Genomic DNA, 19,157 nt, shown 5'->3' on the forward strand with positions numbered 1-19,157 from the left:
CTTTCTCTCTCCATTGGATTACTAAGGATTTTTCACTGGATGGCACAGAAGAGTGAGAGCGAGGGATCAAGCCATGGGGGAGAGAGATAGAGTTTATCATTCAGTTCACAAACTCCAAAACATTTTATTTTTTTCTTTTGTTGGTTTGTTGCAGTACAAGAAGTCATGTTTCATAGTATTTGTTACTTTTTGTTGCTTTTGATCATCTGGTGTCTCTATTTACATAGTAGGAATAAAGTAGATTCATGTGTGGTTCCTATGTACACGCTTATACCAATTGGCTGACCAGTGCGTTTGCGGCGTTTACAGTCTTGTTTGTCACAACCACACACGGGAAACAAGTCCACTTCAACTGGCTAGGCTCTAACAGCAAAGTACAGGGGTAGGGGGCGACACCAGTCCGCTCCTGCAGAGGATGCAGACCCAAAGTCAACAAATTGAATACTCCTTTAAAAACAATAGCAAGGCAGTCATTTAACTTTTCAAATTCCTAAAGCAAACAACCAGAGAGAAGAGTGGAGAGGATTGGCCAGTCTTATGGATGCAGGTTCTCCCGCTCTGGAGGGGTGGTGCAGCACCTCGTGAGTCTCCGTCTCTGCCTCTACTCCACTTCTGTACATAGTCGTTGATTCGCAGCAAGAGAAAATGAAGGCAACTACTCTGAATCAGCTCCCACTGCCTGCTTGGAACAAAAGCTCTTGTTCCCTTTTACTTAGATGGAGTACTGTTTTCACTCTTGATGTTCAGTAATGAGCACTTCTGGATGAGTGAGCATGTGTGTGTGTGTGTGTGTGTGTGTGTGTGTGTGTGTGTGTGTGTGTGTGTGTGTGTGTGTACGTGTGTGTGTGTATGTGTGAATGTTCTAGTTTCTGTTCTGGCTCAATAAAAGATATTTTTGGCAACAATGAAGAGCTTTCTCTGAGACATTTTTTTAGGTTATAATAGTGAACTATATTCCCTGTCTCCACAGCTAACTACTCCAATCACATGATGACTCAAAAAATACCTATATATGGTACGAAAGGGAAATGAGATAAAATATAAAATGATATTCCCATCTCCGGAGGCAGGTCTGAAGAGAAATTACATAAAAAAACTTTAACAAAGTTTTAAAGTTTTGAAATATCTGAAGGTAAAGGGGGTGGATTGGTACATTCAGAGTGCTGGACTTGGCCTTAGGGTACCAAAGGAAATGGGGAGGACTGGGGTTTGCAGGGAGCCGATGAATGCTCTGCGGAAAAAACACCTATCACTCATCTCCATAAGACGGGGGAGGGTTAGAGAGAAAGGCTGATTCTGCAGAGTCACGCACGACTCCACCTGAAGGTCACTCTGTTTGCTCATCTGTTACAGTAGTTAAATAAAAGTCAAGAGAAAGAAAGGCAACCAAACAAGCAGAAAGTGGAGAGACACAAGAACGAGGCGGGCAAGGAGGCGGCTTTGGCCATCATATTAGTCCCCAACTTCCTCCTTCAGGCTCCAGTCACAGGCTGGTGACCAGCTGCATCTGTCCATCACCCTCACTGTGGACAGGCTCCTGAGCCAGGTGTCCTTCCCCACTCGGTCTCCTGGGTGGGGCCTGGTAGAAGGTCTGCATGGGGGCCCCACGAGAGCCCAGGGCAGGCCTCCCGGAGCTGTAGTACAGCTCCTCAGGGGGCTGGGCCGTACGGGGGACCACCTCCAGGGGCTCAGGACTGCTGTCAGGGTAGGGTGAGTCTCGCAGGTTGGTGATGCTGGTGTACAGGGAGTCACGGGCAGGGGAGTCTGGCGCCCTGTTGCCTGCCTGCCCACCAGCACTCTGGCCACTGTGGCCGCTGTTGCCCAGGCTCTCAGTGAGGTCGGCCGTGTAGCTCTCTGACTCCTCTGGATCGCTTTGGTAGAGGACCGACTGGGCTCGCTGCAACAGCAGGGGCTCCTCCAGAGCTTTATAAAGCAGCTCCACATCCTGCGGGGTGTGCTGCCGCCCCTCTCTCAGAAAGTCTTCGTCTTCATCCATGCTCATACATGGCTCTGGCCCGGCACCTGAAGTCCCCCGACCAACCCCACCGTGAGGACGTCCCCTGGCCAGGCTGCCGCACACCCTGTCTGCTACGTCACCTCCTCCACTTCCTCCTCCAACACCACCTCTTAGGTTGTTGTGCACAAGCTCAGAGATGATCATTTTCTCGAAGGCCGCAGCATCAGAGAGGTTTCGTCGGATGCCTCCGCCTACCAGTGCCTCTGAGCCGCGGGGATTGAGGAGGGGCGGGGGGCTGTCTTTACCCCCACCACCAAGGAAGTCACAGCTGCCCCCGCCTACACCCCCTGGGCCAGTGCGCAGGGAGTAGCTGTTGTTGAAGTTACCATTCAAGGGCAGGGTTTCCATCCCACAGGGGTCGCGGGCCTTTGATAACGTGCTCTCTGGACCCAAACACAAATAGAAGAGAGACAGGAGACGGAGGGTTTTGGCATTATTATCATACAGTCAGATTCAAGTGTCAGTAAGAGAAAAATAAATCAAAAATAAATAAAGATCTGATGGTAAAATGATGTGAACTGAGGTGAATTACACTTACTTGGGTCACGGAAGGTTCCTGTGCGTCCCAGAGAAAGTTATGTGGAGTGAATAAAATGAAAGACACTCGTCAGTAAATGTTCTTTAATGGTGCAACATTAACTTGATGTATGAGTTTTTAAGACATTTCAAAAGGGAACCATTAACGGAATAAAAAATATCCTTGTCCATTGGCAAATTTTCTTTTCTCTCTGTCTCTCATGCTCAACATCAAACCCTCCAACTCTTACCACACGCACAAACACATGCACAGTCACATTAACTCTGATTTATGGAGACTTGCTCCTGTTAGTTTGACACAATATCCCTCCAACATTTACATCTAAGCCACAGAAAAAACTCTGGATATTGATTTACAGCTGTCAGTGATACCTAGATACATACATACATACATACATACATACATACATACGTCATACAAAACCTTGTATAGCAGCAGTGATGTATATTTTACGACTTTCCTACAACTTACCACAGATCTTGTGCCTTTACTCCCAAATAACTATCACACAGCAAAGCAAAAGCCAAAGACGCTCAAGTAAGAAGTGGGTTAATTTTTTTAAATTTCAATGCATAGTATGACTTTAATCAACGTTCTTTGGTGGCAGTGTGGGTAATTAGACATTCTAATGAAGTGCTCTCCCTGCTTCCTCTCCCACTCTCTTCTAAAAATGTCTTGGCTGCCAGGCCTGTGGCCATCAGGCTTGACGTATTGTGCAGAGAGGCTTTAAAATATTTAACAGCAACGCCGCCTTAAATTTCAGTCCTCAGACACTGGGCCTGATACTCTGCCGGTGCACACTCAACGAGCCACACACAGTCATAGTTCTCCCTTACCAAGTGAATATAGGTACTGTAGTGGAGCATTTACCAGAACATGTCTAATTCAGCACTGATATGCATTCAAAAAGGGGTGTGGGAAAGCAGCAATGCGATAAAACAGCTGTCGGGCTGTTTAAAGAGACTCTGAGATAGAAGCAAACACACACACTGGCACTCACACCGGACCAACCTACACCAAGATGAATTGTCCCTGGACACCGAGCTGTCTGATCCCTTTCTACGGCCGTCATGATTTAAGCTGACTACATTTTCTGCCTTGGAATGGAAAACTGTCCTCAAGATTTCTGGAAGTCACAGCTGTAGCTAAACTTCAAAATCAATTTGTGGCTGTTCTTATGAAGATTTAAGATCTGACCAGATGGCTGGTTAGGCTGTAGGCACTGTTTGGCTCTGTTCTGCTCAGCCTAGTGAATCCGTCTGACAGCTACAAGGTCTGAAAAAACAACAACACACAGACAGGCTCACACACACAGACAGGCTCACACACACACACACAGCAATCACATAGAATAGTGAGTTTGTGGATGCCACGTCAAACTACTGACAGTGAGTAACGGACAGAAGGACAGCAAGCTGAGCGCATACTGCATATACACACACCATGCTGACAAGCCTGCACACACAGACTGGAGTGTTTATGGTTTACCGGTAGAGTTGAAGACGCCAGGTGAGGGTGGGGTGAAGCTCTCAGCCAGCAGAGTGTTGTAAGGAGAGGTACCAGTGCGAGTCTGTAACACTGGGTTCGTCAAAAGGTGGTTGCCCATGGTTGCTGCAAAAAATAAACAGAATCATAAATGCCTCAAATGTATGCAGAGCAATCACAAGCAGAAACACTGTGCACAATAGGTGTAACACTCTAATATTCACGTTTCCAGACTCAGTAATAACATCAGGAATCATAAAAATATTTACTGTTTATTCAGATGGGGTTATTTTTTTGTTATGCTGGTGCTTTATGGAGTAATGCATTTCACAGTGTTCTCCTCAATGTTTATGACTGCTGATTGTAACCTTTGAGTAAAAATACAATTGCAGGGGAAAGGTACTGTTTGGAGCATTGCCATTATTAATATTTTTCTTTTTGCTCCTGACAATGTAGTCAGATGGGGTAGAACAGTAATGCATGTCATTATGTAGTCTAGGGGTGCAGCCATTGAAACACAGTTAATTTCCCAGTGCATTGTGAATGCCACTACAAGACAAATATAATTCAAAGAAATGGCACACAGAATGTTGTATAATGCCCATGTATGGCTCCAGCCTGAGGCAACTCAAACAGAAATGCCATGAAATTAAAAATAGGACAGCATGACGGAGAGTAGTCCAAGGCAAAGTGCAACCTTCAGGTCTCACGCCTACCGTTCATCACACAGCAAGGGAACAGGGAATTCTCGAAAAAAAAAAAGTGCACTCACACACAGCTATTTATTTGTCATTCTCCCTCCTCTTACATTTCCCCTGTCCATCTTTCTGGCATGCCACACAAACCCCTCTCCCTTTTTTCTCTGGCTCGTTCTGCTGTGTCTTGACTCAACCACATTTTCTCAGTTCCTTGTGCCAGAATTTTTTACAAAAACCAAATTAGTTGGGATTAGCTGTCTGTGTGTACCTCACAGGAATATCCCGTAGACAATTAAAGGAACTAGCTTTAAGTGGGGAGAAAAAGTAGGGCAAGGGGAATCATGGGAGTCTGTGTGTGTTTGTGAGTGTGTCTTTTGGACACATAACTATGGTCAGGAAGAGATTATGGTTTATAAAGAAGTGAAGTGGAAAAATCAAAGAGATTTTAAATGCCATAGATAACGATGCAGCATCTATTCTCCATATTTAGCTTCTTTAATTACTCCTCCATGATAGTGCCTCTCTCTCGCTCTCTCCCTCTCTCGCTCTCTCCCTCTCTCTCTCTCTCTCTCTCGCACGCTTTATTCTCTCCCTCCCTCCCGCACTGCCCTTCGTCTTTCACTTTCTGCCAACTGACAAACTTTTCTCAGAAGCACAGAAAATAAAGGCTTCACAGCACAGTTGTTTGTGTTTGACAGAAAAACATGAAATGATCCACATTGTGTTTCTCCATCAGCCATGGAGATTGCTCTGTCGTGACGAAAAAGACCCAGAAACCGACCGACCTGCCTGACCACTCACACACACTCACACACACTCACACACACGCTCTCATCCATGCAGCTCACAGCTCGTAGCACCCTCTTCCTCACCCCCTGCCTTGCTCCTGTCACTCTCCTCAATTAGAATAATTACCCCCTGTTCGCTCACACGGTAATCAGTTCATTAAAAACAAAATGGATGAAATTAGCATAGAGAGTGACGGCTGATTTAGCAACTGCCTCTGTTGTCATCATCAACACCCCACCCATCTTCCAATCCGGAACATGAGCCAACCTTGATCGTCTCTGTGTTACTGATGGCTGCAGCGGTGACGCCACCAGTTGCTGAGGCTAAGACAATCAGTGACTCAACACACATTTTTTTGCTAGTGCGCTTTTCATGTGCTGTGGGGAGGTCAGTGGGGACAGCATGCATCACTAAGATATGGATGCAATCGATCCCATGATGTAACCATAAAAAGGCTAAGAATACAGAGTTCAAATGGGCTGGCAATGGGCAGGCCAAATCACAGCTATTAGAATATTTTTCTATTACTGTATGGTGGTATTATGACACATGCAATTCTATGATATAAATACTTCTTTTCTAATGTATGTGGAAGAAAATAATATTATATTATTATATTATATTATATTATAAATAATATTTTCACAAAGCAGGAATCAAACAGAAAACAGAAAATGTCTGGTTTGGTAAATGACACAATATACTGTGATATTGATTATTTGATTACTTGATCCTTGTTCAAATTACTTGTTTTATTCAACTGAAAAACTGGAACTCACAAAACAAAATGACAAAAAAAAGCAAAGACAGATGACTCGTCTTCGATGATGAACTAGCCACCAACCATTTCTGGTGGTTATAAATAGTCGAAAAATAATTATACTCTATTATAGATTTGATTTATGATGTGGTCTGCACTACTGTAGCTCTTTAAGTTAAATCGGTATTACTGACTTTATTTACTCATAAATTAGAAATACACATATATCTGCTTAATTACAGTAACAGGAATTTATTGTGACCCACCCACACACATAATTTACATAACACAGTGTTTAAGCTCCATACATAAGTGCTTTCACTGACCAGCGGCTGCCACAGCACTACAAAAATTTCCCTCGAGATGAATAAAGTATCTATCTATCTACAAACTGAAACCCACCAACCAGCCTTAAACCGTATGTTATTCAATTTAAGCTATTACTGCTGCTTACTGATATTTGCTGGCTGGCACACTGGCTGCAAGGCAATCTGAATCATTAGTTATCTGAAATACACTAGGCATTGGGAACATACATTTCATCGTCTTGTATACTGTCACAGGTGCACATTTAATAACAGTGCTTTGCCTTTGCTCTGTCCACTCCAATTACATGCTTTATTTCTTTATGTTCAATCATGTGAGTCCATATGAGTGTGCTGGAATCTATGTGTTTGTGTGAATTCAAGTGTGCATAACTTAACGGAGGGGAAGCAGAGCAGTGATAGAGAGAGGCCTCACCGCGGTTGAGTGTCGGGGTGCTATTGATATCTCCCGCCATGAAAGAAGATTCTGTCTGCTTTCGAACCGTGTCGTTCCACATCCTGCGGATCCGACTCTGGAAGAAGGAGCAGAGCTCAGTGAGTGGCAGCAAACAGACAAGTTAAATATAGAAACACGATGGGTAGACTTTGCAACTCAGTGGGGCTGCTGTAATCAAAACTGTGGAGCTTGCTCTAATCCGCAAAGAACAATAGGCAAACATGGCAAACAAAGAGATTGAGCGTTGGGTAAAGAGGCACACAGCTATGTCATGTTATCATGAGGGGGGCTAATAAATGTGAGATGTGTAAGACATGATTGCAGTAGCTGATACAATTGTTATTTGGAAGTCTTATTACAAGCTTGTTTGTTGATTGTGAGGGGTAAAAGTCAATGTGTGTGTACAGTATGTGTCTGCCATCGCACATATGCCAGCATGCACAGTATTTCCCGATGTCTTGTATGGTGCCTGTGTCTATATATAGTACATGGACTTCAAAGGATGTCTTTATTAATGAGTCATCTAGTCTGGTAAGCACAAATCTGCCAGTAATTCATGGGAATATTAAAGTAAAAACTTCACAACATGCTGGCTGATTAGACCAGCTCTGCGACAGAAACATCTAATGAACACGTCATATATGCATATATATCAGTGAGAACAAAATGTATTGTAACACCGGTGTTTCACTTGCTGCACATGTTTTTGTCATTGGCAAATCAGAAGGTGATCAACGTGATTTGAGTGCTTCGCAAAGTAATCGGTGAGTCACTGGTATTGATCAGCAATCAAACCCCTGCAGGTGCATTTACTTTGTACACCCTTTTCGACAGTGGTTAAAAAAACAAAAGTCAGACTGTATTGAGAGAGTCATTTGATTTTGTTTCATTCCACCAAAACAAGCTGATTTCCACTAAAATCATCTTGCGGCACAGGCAGATTTACTTTTCATTTGCTCAAAGAAATACAATGCCTGCATCGTGTGTGTACTGCTTTGTGTGTGCCATCATTTATGTGTGAGGGTCTGTCCTGCCTGCACCTGTCGGTGGGCCGCTGCATGGCGAGCTTGGCTGCCGCTGTAGTAGCGGTTGTTGGCACGCAGGCCTGAGTTCTTCAGGGAGCCGTGGGAGCTGGTGGTGGAGGTGCGGCTGCAGCAGTAGGAGTGACGCAGACACTTACTGTACTCCTTATGAACCTGTAAGGCAATAACACCACGGGCATAAACACAAACACTTAACACAGTTTCAATAGCCTGGACTCAATGTGGAGCAGCAGAGGCTTTTAACACACGCCATGGCAAAAATTAAATCACTCTGAACATGTATGCTGAATATTAAATCAGACATGCACATCCATCCATCTCCACAACATTCCATCTGCCTATTCATAATTACATCAATAATACATCTTCCAAGTCTCGTTTGGTTACCTTCTTCTGCAGTGCACAGTGGAAGATGAAGATAAACATGCCCTGGAAGGCGTTGAAGGTGGTGAAGAGATAGGCCATGATTACTGTGTTCTCATTAATAAAGAGGAGGCCAAAGGCCCACGTCATGCCCAGCAGGAACAGCAGAGCAATGGCCCCCAGAGCCCATGACCTGATGGAAGTGGACGAGGAAATGTTAACAAATAATGACTTGCTACACAGAGAAACTGAATCAATTTGGAGTCCATCCGACAGAGTGGTTCTTTTTTGAGAAAATAAATAAGTATGACTCCCATTGAATAATTTGAACTCACTTAATGTTATCCAGACGGCTGGAGTCAGGTTTGAGTGCTGAAGAATTGCGGATCATCTTGTGTAAAGTGATCATGAGGAAAATGAGGTTGAGCTAAGGACACAAGATAGGAAGAATCATATAAATGTGTAGTGAACTTTACCAAAAATACTCAATTTGCACTGTTAATAGCCTCATAAAGCAAGCATGGTGGAATATTTTTAGTTTGACTGGGTGATATCAACATACAGAGGGGGATAATATTGTCTGTCAGTAAAGCTAATACCATAATAACAAATGAAACGGGTCCAATGAAGCTCCAGATGAAGTAGTTATCCACTCGCAGCCAGCATCTTGAGTGGCACAAAGGAGAAGAGAGAGTTATACACAACTAAACTCACGAACAAACACACACACACACACACACACACACACACACACACACACACACACACACACACACACACACACACACACACACACACAGGCATACACACACTATTTCCCTGTCTCAGCGGATTATTTTATGAAGGCTAATCATCAGGCTTTGGCTAAGTGTGTTCAGAAAAGCCAGTCCACGGGGAGGTGCAAGAGCCGTTCACACAGCACTGCATATTACATTTCCAGCTGGGGGAATAGCATAATCCTACTTCTCAATCTGCAGGTGCAAAAGACCTCTCTTCACACGTACGCTTTCTTGGTTCCATAGCTCCTGTAGTCTATAGCCGCAGAGATGCCCACCACCAGTGCGGGGAAGCAGTATCCGCACAGATAGTAGTACTTTTTGCGGGAGTACTCGCTCTCAAAGACCTCCACCAGCATGAGATAGAGTTGCACACCCTCCAGACACATCCAGGAGAAGGCAGCCAAGAAGAAGAAATGCAGAAGGCCAGCAAAGATGGGACAGGCAATCTGAGGACAGCAGCAAGAGCAAAGAGTGGAGAGAGAGAAGAAGAGGAAGGGGGAATAGAAGAGGAATATTAAAATGAAGGAGGAGAAACAGTTAAGATGGAGGCATATAACTGACTGAAAAACCAGAGAGGACAGAACAGAGTCACTATCAGGAAGTAGTTTTGGACATCACAGAGGAAAAATTAAAAGCCGCCCTCTGGGTGATTGGCTCTGTGCATACTATTGAGTGGTTATTCATTACTCAGTGCAGTAAATGTTTTATAGAGTAACGTAATGAGACAATGCCTCAATTTTAGTTTCAGTCACTATTAATATAATAAAAAAGTTGTCACTTGTTATGCTATAACTGTCTATGTCTTTTTCAAGTTGGAAAAAAGACTGAGTTATTCACTTTCATAAGTTTTAAAGGAAGGGATGTAGTGCAGTGCTTTTTTTTTTTTAAAGAGGCAGTGTTTCCTTTCCAAGAAAACAAGCAAAGCCCTATTGGGTGACTGACCCCAACAACCTTGGCAGGTATCAAGCTAACATGTGGCTTGAAACTCACATGGTATTCTGTCTTGTCGATGCCGATGAGGAAGAGCAACTCGGCGATGAAGAGGTTGATGCAGAGGTTCTTGTGGATGGTGTTGCGGTCAGTCTGCAGGCCTCGCAGGAAGCAGAAAGTGGAGATGCAGATGGCTAGACACACTAGGGAGATGACAATCCCCACCCAGGTGATCACAAACAGGATCAGTTCATGCATTCTCCCCTGGTACTGAGGTCCGGGTAGTTTCGCATAAACAAAGATGGGGGGAGTTGAGAGTTTGGAGGGGATTGGGATAAAAACAGAGGGCAGAGGGACACAGATACACAGCAGAACCAGACAAATAGAGAGTGGAAAATATAGGACAAGACAGTGGAATGGGAGATAGATGGGAGAACAGTGGAAGGAACAAAAGGGGGATAGATAGACAGAAGAGGGGGGAGGGGAGAGAAAATTGCTTAATTTAATATTTGTAAATATATGCAAGGAGCTAAAGTGTAGAGACAAGAGACAAGACGTCCTGAAAAAAATACATGACATTCAAATTCATGTGAATGTCAGCTAGAAGTAGCAGGACATGAATTTGTAAGCATGTGCCTCCCTGAATGTCGGAGTCAACGAAGGAAAAGAGAAAATTCAAAACAAAGAGCTTGTCAGCCTTGAGAGGGTACATTAGTGTGCATGTGTGTGAGGGTGTGTGACTGAGAGCGAGCGAACGCTAATGCTCGCACGAACGAATGTCTGCATAAATTACTTGGCTTCCATTTTAACCGTATGTCTACCACGCCCTTGCTCACTTACATCGGGCTCGTGGTGAGCCATGAGCACGGCAAAGTTGGTGAGGTGGCTGCAGGAGCAGGTGGTGTGTGTGTTGTTGGTGTCCAGCAGCTTGCAGCCCTGTGACGACCACTGGCCTGTCATGGAGCGCTCCGAGTAGTTCCAGAAGGAGCAATTTGGAGAGTAATAATCATCCAACTGCGGAAAAAGAAAAACAAAGAGATGGATGATGGCGAATGTTGAACAGAGGCTATGTGTCAGAATGAAAATTAGCGACATGATAGTGACTGAATTAGGCCACCTGTAGATGTTTGAGTGTGAAGACCACTGGCTCGATGAGAAACACTCTGCTGGACTCTTTGTTGATGGACGCAGCAATTACATGGGAGTTGACCGCCAGGCGCTTCTTATCGTGGCTTGGCCCATCCACTTCCATCTTCACCGTGGCGTTCTCAGTGGACAAGAAGGATCCCAAGTTTTTATAAAGAATGAACACCACCTTGACTTGTCCTGCACATTGAGGGAGAGAAACACAGACAGATGAAGAGAAAGGCAATGAAAGAGAGAGAACGTGAGAACAAGAGTGAAAAGAAATGGAATCGGGAAAAAAAGGGAGTTATATTAAAAGGGGGATGCAGATAAACCGATAAAGGAAAAAAAAATACAGAAATGGGGGAATAATATGGTAATGGCAGTGAGAGTGACAGAGATAGAGAGCAGTGAGTGACAGGGTGAGCAAGGGGGAGACAGAGAGGGAGAGTTAGTGAAGGTTAGAATGATGGTAAGGACCGTTTCATTTTGACTGGTGGAAGAGAGCGAGATTTAATGTGGAGGGCAATGGAACATTCATCCCTCAAGCATTCACAGATCTCTTATTATTCCATATGAATATTTCATGTGCGTTTGTTTCAATCATTCTAATCTCGTTCCCACTGCAGAGCCGAGCGGAGACAGAAAACAGAAAAGGGTATGGGATGAGGGGCCATGGAGGGAGGAGGGGGACGATGGAGAGGGGGATGACAGAGGGGGGAGGGAGTGGGGGTAGGGAGGTTAGAAACAAGAGAGATGAGAGAGGGGGATAAGATGGCGAAGAGACGAAGCGAGAGAATGGAATGGGGAAGAGAGAAGAGAGGGAGTGCTGAGATTGCTCTGTCAGACTGGGGCCGATTGTAATCTACCCGCCTCCCCAGCTATTCTATTAAGACTGCTGTTAAGAAACCATCAAGAAAAGAAATTGTCTCAGCACTTTTGTTAATCTGATTAGCCTATTATTATGAACCAATAACTTAGTCAACTGCATGCAGATTGTTTTAAGCTTGCATGAAAATGCAAATGGAAACATAAGAGTGGGCTGCATAGGACAGTCAAATTTTTCAAGCCTTGGGGTGAGGATGGGGTGGGGAAAGGGCTGCTGACCGTTACGACTGTACTGTTTGATAGTGGAAGCTGAAAGCTGGATGGTGCTGTCGCTGGCATAGTTCTGTGGAAAGGACAAGTCCTGCAGGTCCATCTCTGTGTTTAGAACATGCACCTCGAGATCTGATGGTGGAAACACAGCACGTAACAACATTTTATGAAAACCTCTGTCAAAGATGCAAAAAACACCCAAGAGAAAATTAGAGTCACAATCTGGAGGTGTAATTCCACAAACTGTGGTTCATCCATACATCCACCATAAGGAACACCATTGATACTGTTTTCTTACCAATGCTGGGCGCTCGGTCAGAAAAGTGAATCCCATACATGTTGTTGGCCAGAAGGAAAGCTCCCTTTTCCAGGACGTCCAGTAGCATGGTGGCAGTGTGGGCCTGCTCTGTGCTGTTCATGTCCTGCCACGACTCCAGGGCCTCGGGACGTAACAAGTTGTCCACTGTCTGCACTACCGCCTGGCGCATGAAGGAGGTGAAGCATTCATTACTTTACAACAAGGTACACAAAATCCTGAGCCGTTGACAAGGAATGAGTAACAAACAAATCAGGAACCAAATCAAGAAGCGTTCATACATAGTTACAGATATGATGTGAATATTTAAGATAATGTATTTGCTCTGAATAATGTTTTTTTATCTTTAAAATCTTTTTAGTATTCTTTCTTCTCCTTGTGTCATTTGAGACCTAATAGCTCATTCCCACTTAATTTTAGTAGCTTTTTCTCAGTTCACTAGGATTTTTGCTCTACTTTACCTGAGGAGACACAAAAATGTTTTAGTAATGGTAAGATAATCATGAAGTAAAGATGCATTCTAAGCAACTATTCACTAGGATATTCTTCTGCAAACGAGGGGACACAAAATAACATGTCCCTAATAGTACTAATGATTAGTTATTAATTTTGTGCCATTTAGTACACAATTTGGGAAGTAAATTGGGAAAAATGAATTAAAAAAATTTGTATGCAGATTCCCAGATATCTACAGTAGTCACTAATCATTAGACACTCTGGAGACAGTCTCTTTGCCGTTTTCAGGCTATTAGCTATTAATTAGCTTTTCAGTAATTATCAATTAGTTCTTCATTTCTTTATCACCCATTCCTTGGTAATTACTCTTTTTTTGTACCATACTGATTGTTAAGTAAGACCCTATATTATTTGACCAATTTAAATTACAAAGTCACCACGATTCATCTATAATTTCTTAGAAACTCACCACTCCCGTGCACTACATTTATAACTGTGCTATGTCAGACATATTACCTTTCTATTTCACACTTACAATTCATTTAATGGCAATTTTGATGGTTGTATCAGCTATCCAATTTATTGGTGTAGCCTGCTTGATGAATCATGTAATTCTCTTGCTCAGGCCTCTCAAAATGAAGGATTGACTGCTGTGTGGAATAAAGAGCAATGCTGTTAACAAAATGAATTTAGCATCAGATTGCAATCTATCCACTACAAAAGACAAAGACGGAGAGTGTTTTTTGGTTCATCCTCTGAATAGTACTGAGTTTGCAGTACAATGGTCAGTTACATACTACACAGCAGCCTTTAAATTCATCTTGCACCAACAGCAATCAGAAGATGTGGTGTCATATTACAGTATGCTGCAGACAGGTCAAGATGCACAAAAGACTGTGCTGCAGAGCGCCGCATTTCATCATTACAGAGAAGCATACACAAGGCTTTTTCATGATATTAGATTACAGCTTTCTCAGAACCAGAGATATTGCACAAATATTGGAAAAGAGCAGAAGGGTGTCGTAACACAAACTGTTGCCTTTCATACAGTGCTATCAACAAATTACATTTTCTCAGAGCCACAGATATTGTACCTTATTGTGAGACACAATGAGGCAAAGGCCAATATTATACACTTAGGCTCAATCACAGTCCAACAAAACTAAGATTATGTCAAAGACAGATGACTTCCATATTAGCTGAACCCATATATCAAAACATATGTACACCAGGAGCAATTGAAAAACAAATCAGCTTTCACTGCTCTGGGAAATACTATACCAACACACAACGTCTGCCAGGAGTTATCCCAAAACTTACTTGCACCGCTCTTTGAAAAAAATATCCTAGAAGTAATGATTCCAAAGGCAATATAAATCATAATACAGAGCACTGAGCCAAAGGAATCTCATCCACAAACCTAGTCTACTCAAGGATTTATCTTCCCCCAGTTATTCTAAGTCGCAGAGCAGTCCTACTCCACAGGCATGTAAAGCAGGCAGAGAAAAGGGAAAAGTTACCTGAATGTAGGCCCGACAGGTCCGCTCTCGCTTCTGGAGCTGGAAGGAAGAAAACAAAGCATGGAATTAAACAGCTAAACAAAAAAATGTAAATTAAAAACTCACTCGTCCTTGCATGTGCACTAGGGGGGAAAATTCGCATTAACCTCAGCATCCTTTTCTAATGCCTGAATTAAATATAGGCGTGAGTGTTGGTTTGTGTGTGTGTGTGCTTATGCATGTGTTTACACTTAATTCTACCTTGTTGTAGTTTCGTGCAGCTGACTCCTTGTTTCCGGGCCTCAGGGCCTGAAGCTGGGCATCCAGTATGTCCAGCAGTTGCTCAATCAGTCGCACAGACGAGCTGACATCTCCAGCCTGGATCCGGCCCCGTGTGTGGTTCACCAGCTCTCCAGCTATGTTGGCAGCATTCTCGCCGCTCTTTATCTGCACGTGAACACACACAAAAACATACATGTTTACATACAGTGATGGTATAAGGGCGATACTGGTTTAATAAGTTGCATCATATTCAAAGCGGGTTAGTCTCAATACTAACGAAAAACTCCCTGTCTGGCAATCACATTCTCCCAGACCCCCTCCAAAAAAAGGATCTTTATTATCATCCCCTCTCACATCATTGTAAACAAAGATGGATATTGTAGAACACATAGTGAACTTTTTGTTCTCTCTAGTGATGTTTTACTTGCAAATCACACTTTTTGCAACCACTTTGCAATTGCAATTGATTTTTGCCAAAAGGTAAAAGGTATAATGGATTCTTCCAACAATGTTACTTTTCACTGTGATTCTGCTTTCTCTTGCAGGCACATGAACACACTTAAAAAACATTTAAGAAAGCTGATCAAGTGTAGGCATGTCTAAATAATCAGGGTTTTCTCCTGCAGAAATGTAGCCGTGTAACCAGCTTACTTTTAATTCACATTTATATCGACTGAAATCGAATTTCTGCCCAAATCATGATTGATCAAATTACTACAGTGTATATAGAAACACAGTATGTGTTACTATAATCCTTGTGCATCATCTAGAGACCATGATGTTAAGCTATTGCACAGGTATAATGTATTATATGAGACTATGACGGAGAAATTGAAGAGTACTTTATAAAGTGTGAGGCCCTAAGCCTGATTTTTTCAAATAATTTAACCTAAGCTGTGATTAAAGTATATTACTGAAAAAAAAAATAGTTAATTAAGTGTCAAGAGCAGATGCCTTGTAATGAAGGGACAGTTAAAAAAAGTCTGTATTTTAATCAGGCCAGCCTTGGAGATATGTTAATGTTTGTGTGGAGGTGGACAGGGAGGATGGATGGGGCAGTGGGGCAGAGGAAAGGGACAGACCCATAGCCAGGGGGTACGGCTCCAGGTCTCACCTTCTGGGCCACCTGGTTGACCCACGGGGAGGTGCAGTTACTCAGGTCAGGACCCCGTGGGTTCCACATGACCTGCTCCTCCAAGCACTGGAACGAAGCTATGCCTGGAGACGAGCAGAGGGAGAGAAAACAGAGGAGGATGAAGTAATGGAGAGATAATAAGCGTTAGGTGTCTGCAATTAAAGGGGAACGTGAGGAGGAGAGGGATGAGCACAAGAAGTGTGCTCAGCAAAGAAGTGTGATCTAATTTTTAAAAAAAAGACGGAATTAAATGAATTTTAAAAATGTAACACTCAAAGTGTTTGAAGATGAGAGGGTAGAAGGAGGGAGGAGGTAGAGTAAAAAAATGGTTCAGAAGTGGAAAAGGTTCAATAATGGAGTCTAGGGCAGTGAGAAAGTGAAAGAAGAGGAAGAAGACGGCATGGGCGGAAAAGGCTTTCATGCTCTAAAAGGAACGGTTTAAAGGAATACATGCAGCAACATTTACTGTGTTCACAGACACACACACACACACACACACACACACATACACCAAAGACATCAAGTATGATACCTCACTGTCAAATAAAAACACATAATGGGAAGCACCTTCCACCAACCCTCATTTCCAGCTAGGTTTTTCTAGTTACTTGGGTTCAGAGAAAGGACACTACACTGGGATAAAAGCAGAAAAGGGTCTACATGCCGCTGCTAACACAAATAACTAACATCAAGTCACAAAGACAAGACATAGAGAGAGAGAGAAAGGGAGAGAGAGAGAGAGAGACAGAATGGAAGAACAGAGATGACAGAGACAATGCAGCAATGCTTCACAGTTGTAGAAGGATCAGAGCAGATGTGGTGTTGCATTTTATACCCCCTTCTTCTCTATCTCACACAGATTTTTTTCTCCTCTCTCCTGCTTTTCTCTATACTCTCCTCCATCGACCACAGATTGGGTTTGTGAGCTCTGCCAAGACGCGGCAATTAAGCCAGCTGATAAATTAATGTTACTGGCATTCAAAGAGAGAACATACAGAAACAGCGAAAGCAGTTGAAGTGGGAGGGAGATGTCTTTTTTTTTTCCTGTGACTAAAGAGAGCTTTTTGATTGCTGCATGTTTCGAGGTATAGAAACCAGCATGAAGGGAGGCATAGCCTGTGTTGTCTAGCCTTTCATTTCATTATTTGCCACTTTCAATCAGCTCTGTTTCTGTGGGAGATGAGCCTTTCATTTGTGGAGGACGGGCTTTCATCTGCGAGTCCTCGGGGACTGTGCCTGCTGGTGGGACCAACGCAGGGACAGAAGAAGACAACAGTGGAAAAAAACAAGTGTGAGAGCACAAACATGCTGATCACTTGGGCACATGCTGAGAGATATATTGCACGCACAAACATCCACATGCATGGAGGACAAACTGTGTGAGTACACTTCAACATGAAACGGCCATGTTTGTTTCGTGGAGTGGAAAAAATGCACATGCAGAAGTCCTCACCTAGAGATCCTTTGGGACATGGGCGGTCTACTGTTTCTCCTCTCTGAGTGGAGGGCCATTGGACACCACGGACCAGCTTGGCCTCACAGACATGGGGCTCCGAGCCTTGAGGAGGGAGGGGTGGCCGGCGGGTGACAGGCACCGTGGCTGTGATTGGTCGAAGATCAGGGTGCTTGTTGATGGAGCCGATTGGGTGTGAGGTGGGGGCCAGAGGCCGGGCGGTAGAGGGGCTGGCACTGGAGGTGAAGGGCCTGGCTGGAAGAGTGGTGGTCACTTGAGTGGTGGTCAATGGGCCTGAGGTAACCCAACAGTAATACAGAGAGAACAGAAGAGTTAGAGGCTACAAAGGAGACCCAGAGTGAGTGAGAGACATTTAGAGAGTTATAAAAGGATGTAAGGGATTTATTAAAGAGCAGCAAAAGCCAACAGCAAAAGCAATAAAAAAGAGATCAAGAGAGTGAAGGACACATGCATGTGAATTTAAGATGTCTCTCAGAAGTTGAGTTCAAAAGTTAGCCTGACAATAATTGGGGTGACAAAGACTTTTTTTGAAACTCTCAAAGCCTGCTCTCCAGAGAGATGAGAGACGCAGGGGAGGAGATGGAGAGAATGCATCATCACAAGTCAGGGAGAAGTAAATAATTGATCAAATGTATCAGAGAAGTCACCATCACTAACAACCAAACCTAATGTAAAGATAAACGCAACACATCAGAACTACAAAATCCTAACTGATCAAACGCAGAGGCAGCACGCACACTGTGAGTCTCTGCCTCTACTCTCTCTGGGCCTAATTCAAGCTTTAGACAGGCCTTTTTGAGGCTCAGATATACAATACATCCAAAGCTCCCTCTCATATTGATGGACTGCCAAAATGCAGTGTGGTGTTCTCATTTCATTCTGCCCCTTATCATTTCAGAATGACGTTTTCATTATCCAGGACACAGAGAAGTTGATATGAAGTCATACCTGAGAAGCTGCTCTTTACTGTAACTATGACTCAGTATGAAAATGCAATGATTTCCTATCTGAGGCACACCAATGTCAGATAAGAAACAGTCATAACCACATTCTGCACAATGTCTGTCTGAAGTGTTTTCCTGCTCAAGCAAAAAGCATAATTTACCAAACACTGTAAAAGGTTGTTCTTCATAATTTAATGTTCTAATATTGCTCAGTGTTTACAAATCATATAATGGCCTAGCTCCTAATTACATCTATGACCTGCTCACTGCTTACAAACTTTCCAGAACTCTTGGATCATCAGACGCTGGTCTCCTAACTGTACCCATGATCAATTATGGTATACAACTGTCAAGGTGCATACAGTCATTATGGGGCAACTCTCTTAAACACACTGCCTAAAAGTTTCAAGATGTACCCCAACTGTGTTGTCTTGGGGATGACACATTTTTCTAGATGTACTTAAATACGGTCTTATTTTATTTTGTTGATTAATTATTTTGCATGGAGCCATGGACATATATAAAAAAAAAAATGGATAGCGTTCGAGGCGGAGCTGCTCAGTAGCACATGAAGCCAAAAAATTAAACTTCCTCGTACAAAATTATCTGGATGATTGGCGCTACTTCCGCATTATGGCGCCCATAGAGCAGGCGCACTAGAGAC

The 19,157-nt window shown here is 43.3% G+C and overlaps 1 protein-coding gene across 4 annotated transcripts in view; it reads right to left on the reverse strand.

The window, feature by feature from the left end:
- adgrl1a (adhesion G protein-coupled receptor L1a) overlaps positions 1–19,157 on the reverse strand; it is a 165,191-nt gene continuing 146,034 nt past the window's right edge. For 3 of the 4 annotated variants that reach the window (XM_028598530.1, XM_028598533.1, XM_028598531.1), the window contains 18 exons: positions 17,529–17,822; positions 16,055–16,158; positions 14,920–15,105; positions 14,680–14,718; positions 12,686–12,866; positions 12,397–12,519; positions 11,282–11,490; positions 11,005–11,178; positions 10,225–10,434; positions 9,460–9,680; positions 9,055–9,121; positions 8,791–8,882; positions 8,480–8,648; positions 8,090–8,245; positions 7,029–7,125; positions 4,044–4,166; positions 2,556–2,573; positions 1–2,400 (listed from right to left, as the gene is read on the reverse strand). In XM_028598530.1, the coding sequence (XP_028454331.1) occupies positions 1,484–2,400; positions 2,556–2,573; positions 4,044–4,166; positions 7,029–7,125; positions 8,090–8,245; positions 8,480–8,648; positions 8,791–8,882; positions 9,055–9,121; positions 9,460–9,680; positions 10,225–10,434; positions 11,005–11,178; positions 11,282–11,490; positions 12,397–12,519; positions 12,686–12,866; positions 14,680–14,718; positions 14,920–15,105; positions 16,055–16,158; positions 17,529–17,822 (3,380 nt within the window). In that variant the 3' untranslated portion in view covers positions 1–1,483. Of the gene's footprint in view, positions 2,401–2,555; positions 2,574–3,651; positions 3,831–4,043; positions 4,167–7,028; positions 7,126–8,089; positions 8,246–8,479; positions 8,649–8,790; positions 8,883–9,054; positions 9,122–9,459; positions 9,681–10,224; positions 10,435–11,004; positions 11,179–11,281; positions 11,491–12,396; positions 12,520–12,685; positions 12,867–14,679; positions 14,719–14,919; positions 15,106–16,054; positions 16,159–17,528; positions 17,823–19,157 lie in introns of those variants that run through there. The other variant, XM_028598534.1, reaches the window with a different exon arrangement.

Source organism: Perca flavescens, chromosome 15, assembly GCF_004354835.1.
Source record: "Perca flavescens isolate YP-PL-M2 chromosome 15, PFLA_1.0, whole genome shotgun sequence".
Lineage (NCBI taxonomy): Eukaryota > Metazoa > Chordata > Actinopteri > Perciformes > Percidae > Perca > Perca flavescens.